The 7579-nt window shown below is 29.4% G+C and overlaps 1 protein-coding gene across 1 annotated transcript in view; it reads right to left on the bottom strand.

Moving 5' to 3' along the window:
* Positions 1-5649, bottom strand: part of LOC111085691 (DDB1- and CUL4-associated factor 6-like) — a 17074-nt gene extending 11425 nt beyond the window's left edge. The window contains exons 1-2 of the mRNA XM_022385503.1: positions 5421-5649; positions 2793-3039 (exon numbers count right to left, since the gene is read on the bottom strand). Coding sequence (XP_022241211.1) covers positions 2793-3039; positions 5421-5596 — 423 coding nt within the window. The 5' untranslated portion in view covers positions 5597-5649. The remainder of the gene's footprint in view (positions 1-2792; positions 3040-5420) is intronic.
* Between the last annotated feature and the right edge of the window lie 1930 nt (positions 5650-7579).

Here is a 7579-nt window from a genome sequence, read left to right as displayed (position 1 = left end):
TATATATATATATACAGGAATTACACAGGTAGAACTTCACATCTAGATACAAACTCCATCAACAACAAAAATGAATGCAAATGATTTAATATGTAGAAATCAAGACCCATTTAATCACATATTCTATTAAGGGCAGCCTGAAACTACCTCTCAATGAACATTATATTTGAACCGATAGAAAATCTAAAAATAATCAAAATTAACAGAAGCAGTTTGCAACAAAAGAAGGAAGTTGTTCTGTCATATTATTAATTTTGATAAGAAAAATTGTGGCATTCAAAATACAGCTTTGAGGAACATCCAAGTCTTCTATGAAGGATTGTAAAGGTGTCAAACTAAAATTTATGTTGAAAGATCTACCCTCTAGCAAGTCCTGATACGAATGGATAAATGACCATGTATATCATAAGAATGAGGTTCTCTTAAGATACCATACTTCTAAGTGATATCATAAGTCTTTCCTACGATACTTACATTTAACAAATGCTTCCCTACTCTAAGATAGAGTTCTGACTGTGAAAGCCTCTGAGTGTTAGAGAGGATATTATTTCATTCAAGGAAACCAAACATAATGAACACAAACCATCTTCTCCAATGCCTTACAAAGACAGTTAGTCAAAGAAATAAGCTTTTACCTAGATGGGCATTTGAGATCCTTCCCAAGATTTGAAAAAGGAATAACAATAATCCAAGACATGAGTTTAAAACGTTATGGCAGGTAACCTTAAAGTAGAAATTATCCCAAAAGCCTTGAAGGCCAGAAGTAACCCACTGTCTTAATGTTTAGATTTCAACTTGTCAAACCTTTTTTAACAGACCTAGTAGAGCCAACAAATTCCTCTAAGCCTCTTTAGGTAAAGGAAGTTGATGACTCACATACAGATTTGTCAGAGGGAATGGATGATTAGATAGCAAATCAATTTTTCAATTTGTCTTGTTAGATAAAAGTAGTGAAGAAAGAGAAGCAGTCCTCCTCAGTTAGGGGCCTTTTCATGATTCTTCCCACTTGATGGTTTGAAATTTATATCATCCACTACTACTGACCAGCAAACCGACCATATGGGGTCCACCCATCTACAGGGATTCAAGGCCAAAGCAGTGTATTGTGTCAACCCAGAGAGTTTATCAGCCTAGGTGGTACTCAACTGCCAGGATCCCCTTTTCCTCCTTCAAAGGCTGCCACACATGGCATACATGTGAATCTAAGAAGAAATAAGCTACACAAGCAATTTTTTTTTCTAGGGAGACCTCTACCTATGAACTGAAGTCCAAATCAAAGGATAAAATTTAACTTAAATCTAAAGTAAAGAGATAAAGGTCTATGGTAGTGCTTCTCCAATATTGAGTAGGATTAACTTTGATTCTGACATTTTCTATTTGGGATTTCAATTTTTTTAAGTCATTTATAAATTTTTTCAATTATCTATGAATTTCTAATCGATACTGATCTTATGTACTTTAAATTCAGTTTTAATTCCTATATCCACACATGCATATTTTTTCGTATAAAAATGAAATTCGTTGTTTAACATACACTACATTACTTGCCATCAGCAGAGTTGTTAAGAGAGCCTTATATATATGTGATAGTCTATAAAGTACATGGAAGGTATACTTCCTCTTAAAGTGGCTATGAAAACTATGGCATAACAGCATAAAATTAATTAAATAATTAAAATACAATGATTCATATTTACATAATTAAAAATTTAATAAAGCCATCAATGGTTTTCACTTAAAAAACACTACATGTTACATGGTTTGATGCACTTATACTTTGTCCTCAGGAGTTATTTACAAGACAATTTATGCTTTCTGCATGTCATGAAGTATTACATTTCCATAAGCCACTAGTCAACGTTTACAATATGTCAAGTCATATATCAGATAAAAATGAGCCTTCACCAAAATTTAACACACTCACTATGGGCTCAGTAGAATCGGCCAAGTTTGCAACCCCCAAATTGACCTTTATATCTCGGCTCAATCAAAAATGTTACATCTTTAAATATCTGAGAAACATTGGATATAATAAAATTTAAAAAAGAAAAACAAATATTCAATCGAGATGAAGAGCCATCAACACACATAACTAATAAGGCATGTCATATTGTAAATGTTGACTGGTGATTCATGTAAATTACTTTGAAACATAATACCGCGTGACATGTAGAAAGTATAAGTTGTCTCGTAAGTAACTCCTGAAGACAACATAGAAGTGCATCAAACTATATATCATGTTGAGTGTTTTTAAGTTTAAGTCATTTATGGTTTTATTAAACACTTAATTATTTAAATATTGTTACGTCTCTGTTCGTTTGTTAATTTTCCGTATAATTTATTTCCGATGAAATTTCAGAGACACAAGTCCTTTCTTAAATGAAACTAGTTTATTCCCTCTCAATACAACTTTGCAATACACTTAATTTCCACAGTCACTTTAATTTAAACACACGCTATAATTCACAACGATTCATGCACTTTACTACCGCGCTTGACTCAATTGTCCGTCTCTGTCTGTCTGCAATTATCTATCCCGTCACTTTATTTGCCGGCTTATATACTATAAAAGTGCATGTCTAGCAAACGCTAGGACATTCAACAGGTTCCTCGATCTTTCTAGAACTAGAGCGCATGCTCCCAGCGTTGTGCAACTTTATAAATCGTTGCATTTTAACCATTTATTTAAAAAGTATTTATGAAATGTGCTTTTATTAACTTGAAATATTGTATATTTAAAGAGTAATGAATACTTCTGTTGTAAAGGGTAAAATGAGTTCAGTTTGGCTCACCATTGACTGTATGTTCCGATGTCCTGTAAAACTAGATCTTACACTAGGATGTAGACCAAAATTTCTGGGTAAGTTTTGATAATGACTTATAATTCCATGTGGTTTTATGGAACATCTTCCATTCCAAACAGGAGTAGGAAGATTCAAATGTTCCCTCTCATCCCTCGTAGCCTCACTAAATGTAATTACTCCACTGTTAAGCCCCAGGTTATTATAAACAAGGTTAATAACAGGCTCGAGCTGATGCCTACAAGAAACACCACAAAAAATACTTATTATTCCATTTTCAATTTGGGTGATGTACAAAATATGTAAATATTCCATCAATAATATTTTAATGAAATAATTTATAAACATCATTTGTAATATTAGGGTCAATTAATGTACTTATTTTTTTAATTTTATGTAAAAATTCTAAATTTCATTTGAGCAAAAACTCAATACACTGAGGTTAAGTGTATTCTTTCAGTGAAAAGAAGACAAGCCTAAGGTTTACAAGCAATTTCTAACTAAGGAAATACAATAAAGTGTGGGTTATAGCTGTAATAACTAGTAATCATTTTGATAAAAAAAAAGAAAGAAAGAAATTCAAAATTCCCTTAAAATGTCTATTCTCATTGATGCAAAAGTGCAAGACAAAGAATAATGGTAAAGTTTAATTATTTCATTACTGGTTTAGTGAAAATGTTTGATCTGGATGCTATTAGAATCACATGGAATTTTTATTCTAATATTTAAATATTCCATCAAATATATTTTAATGAGATTAAATTTATAAACATCTATTTGTCATATTAGGGTCAATTATTACACTTTTTTTTAATTTGATCTAAAATTTCCAAATATTCATTCACATATAAATAAAGGTCATACCTATTGTTTTTCTAAAAACCAATATTGCATTCCACATTTATTGTTAGATCTATTAAATTTTTAATCAAAGTACTTTATATAGTTGTCTACTATTTGGACCTTCTTTTCTAAATAATCAATATCCATTAAAATAAATGCAGAGCTACAGGTTTAAAATATTCTTAGGATTTATATAGTAATTGAAAAAGTATCATTTTTTGGCTCAGCTACACAGTTTGAGTGATTAAAGCATGATCTTAGATTTCTCACCAAAGCGAGATAAAGTCAAATGTTGCTGCTTGGTTTTTTAAGAATTGAAGTTTTAAGTCTGATCCATCTTGTATATGCAATGTAAATAACATTGTATTTAATTTTTAAATTACTTTTCCATCCATTACATGATGTCTTTTTTGAATCCATTTCACATTTTATTAAGTACGTTTTGTATTATTATGTTATGAAGCAGAATCGTTTTTTGCACCAAGTCCTAGAATAAATATTCCTATTAATTATCTTTAAAATAATAAAGTTCTTTCATGGTGTGAATAGTGCTACTTAATGACCAAATTACGTTTCAAGAATAAAAACAGACAAACTATTATTTTTGTTTTTCTAATTTTAACAATTACTAGTTTACTATTACACCTAAATCACCCTCTTCCTCTTCTCAATCTTATCTTCAAACCTCATCCCAAACAACTTGTATTTATTTGAAACTTCTAGCCTTATTGAATATTAAAAAGAATTACAGCCATGCTCTAAAAATAGTTTTGTCTTGGACTGTTGCCAAATAATGTCCAAGTGATTTGTCTTTTAAAGATAAGTATTTAATATGTTTTTATACAATTTAAAAGTTCCAGACTAAACTTGTTACAATTATTCAAGAAAAGGCTAAACATTAATTTGTTATTAACTGGTCAAAGCAGTACTATCCTGAAATCTTAGAAATAAACTTATGAATATACAATATTATGATTATCACCACTCTAAATGATGTATAATGTTTTTAACATATTAATAATATTCTTCTTAAATTTTAACTTAAGTGACTATGCAAGAACACAAATAAAATAAAAGCTTATGCAAGTAAAAATGCATGTAAAAAGTTCCTGTACATGAAATTTCCAATAATTTAAAAGCTTTGAAAGTTATTTAAAAAAAGATTTGATAATGTAAATTACTTTCATAAATTAAACCATAAATTAAATAACTTGTTACAGTTGCCCTAATTCTGAAACCATAGGACTAAACTTATGAAAACATAGTATTACAGCTTTCCTCATTTTTTTCATCATGTATAATTCTTTTAAAGTATCAATAGTATTTTTCTAAAAACCTTAGGACTAAAGTTATGAAAACACAATATTACAGTTATCCCCACCCTCTTTCATGATGCATAATGCTTTTAAAGTATTAACAGTATTCTTCTTAAATGGCTATGCAAAATGGAAAACAACACAAAAAAGTAGAACAAGCAAAAGTGCATGTATAAATTTCTTATAATAATTTAATGGCTTTAAATGTTTCTTTTAAAAAACAAGAGGGAATCCTCAATAATCACTACTCTAAATAGATCTGAAATTGGTAAAGAGATGGCACTATGAGCTAAAAATTTGTACTTGAAAAAAAAACAAAAAAAACAAGAGCCATTCTATAAACCGTTATGCTACAAATAAAAAGCTTTGATAATATAAATTACTTTCATAAATGGATTACATCAGTTAAGGATATATTTTAACAAGTTATTTCTATTCTTCTAATACACATTTTTCTTACATTTCAAAGAAATGCTTGCGATAAAGAGAAAGTTCCTTTTCCAAGTTCTCTATGCTTTGATTTAGTATCACCTTCCCTGGCTTCACTTCTTCTTTTCCTTCAGTACAGCAAAAACTGTTTCCTTTTGAATTGACTCCTTGCTCTGCTTTGTCATCTGAAGAAAATGCCTGCTTCATTTTGAACTTTTTTACTGAATTTATTTCTATATCATATATTTATTTAGACCTATGGGTGTTTGCAATTGAAAAAAATAATATTTTACACCTAGTTTTGATATATATATTTTATACACTCACCTACAACCTTTCTATTCTGGCAATTAAAAAAAAAAGGGGGAAACCAATTGTGAGATAACTACAATTTGTACTACCTCAAATACTTAATCTAAAAGTATCTTTAATTCTATCAGGTTATATATCCTGTAACTGACTAGGTCGAGCTTTAAAAAAATGATGCTGCTTAAAATGGCTTGCTTAAATAAATTTTCATTAAGATACCAATTATCTTTCTGAAGTGTTATTAATATAATTCGTTTTCTTTTTTTACTGTTCAGTCTTATCTTTAATTATATATTACACAACTCTCATAATAGTGTGATTGGCTGAGAATTTGAATTAGCTGGATGTTATGGCACTGAAGCTAGTTTATTATTGTGTATGTATTTAGATTCTGTGTCCGGTACACTCTAATGGGTTTGTAATGGAGAATGTTTTTGGTAAGTGAGGATTTGGTGTTATTCTTTGTAAAAATCCTAATCACAATGTTCATTTTAGTGATTTCCTGTTTGTTTGAGGTTGTCACGTTTGAGCCTTAATTCATAGTAATGAAACACATACACAATATAATATTCAATATTATGTTCAGTCAAATTCATTTTAAACATTATAAGAAAAAGATTTAATAGACCTATTATAAATAAAAATTGATAAGGTAATTACCTATAAAACAAATCATTTACCATTTGATCCTGAGATCAGCAAAGCTTATAAAATAGATGAGAAAGCAAGTATTCATTTCATTCAATTCTTAATTTTCATTTCTGATGAAAAATAAGTTAACTATATAGATCGTAACTTATAGTAATTTTTATACATTATTGTGGTCAATTCTGTATAATTAAATGACAAAGTACAAGGACACTCAAATCTGATGAAAAATAAGTTAACTATATAGATCGTAACTTATAGTAATTTTTATACATTATTGTGGTCAATTCTGTATAATTAAATGACAAAGTACAAGGACACTCAAATCTGCAATGAGCAAAATGCACTGTATCATCAGTTTGATACTATTACTTTTAGCAATGTTTTTTACTGTAATTCCAATCTCTCATGCAGTTTGACCAGCTTAGAAGATTTAAGTTAGCTCTGAATACATGTCAACAAAACTTGAAAATGCTTTCTATTCGTTATAAATAATTCAGTATAAAATGTCAGAGAGAACAACTAGCAATCCGTGAAATAGAGAATGTGACAGGTGGGCATGGTAAGTGGGTCTGATTTTTTTAGTTTATGGCTCCATAAACAAATAAGATTGAAGGCTATAAAAATTATGCTTTGCCTGAGTAACATTTATATTATAATGAGTAACTTACATTAATTTCTACTTTACAGAGGGCTGGTAACTAAATTAGAAAATGGGCAAAACGCAGAGAACAAATGTCATAATTCTCACATAATTGGAGATTTTGGATTTTTATTAAACATTTCCTTACGATATTAAGAATTTAAAACTTATATATTAAAATTTGACTCATTAACTACATTTCGATGCCAAGTTTATTCATATACAATAATAATAAAGTAATTTAACTAAATTTTGAATGTAATTCTCTAAAAGGTTGTGACATGTGCACTTTGACCTACCTGTAGTGTGAGGGTTAAACATGTTATTTCTGTTTTTCAAGGATCTTTTATTGCTGTATGTGCTACATAAACATTAATATAGTAGATTTTCTCATGGAAAGTTTTGTGTAAAAAATGAATCACAAACACGCATCACATTAAGAAATGTGAAGTATCTTTTTGACACAATGAAATGCATCCACAGTTCTTCTATCTAAACAATTTCCCTTTCTAGGCTTTAAGCAGCTTGATGTTCATACATAATGGAAAATATTTGTGTAAAAGAAGCCTAGGAACACATCACAATGACAA

This window comes from Limulus polyphemus, unplaced genomic scaffold (genome assembly GCF_000517525.1).
Source record: "Limulus polyphemus unplaced genomic scaffold, Limulus_polyphemus-2.1.2 Scaffold25, whole genome shotgun sequence".
Taxonomy (NCBI): domain Eukaryota; kingdom Metazoa; phylum Arthropoda; class Merostomata; order Xiphosura; family Limulidae; genus Limulus; species Limulus polyphemus.
This window is presented reverse-complemented; position numbering and strand designations above follow the sequence as displayed.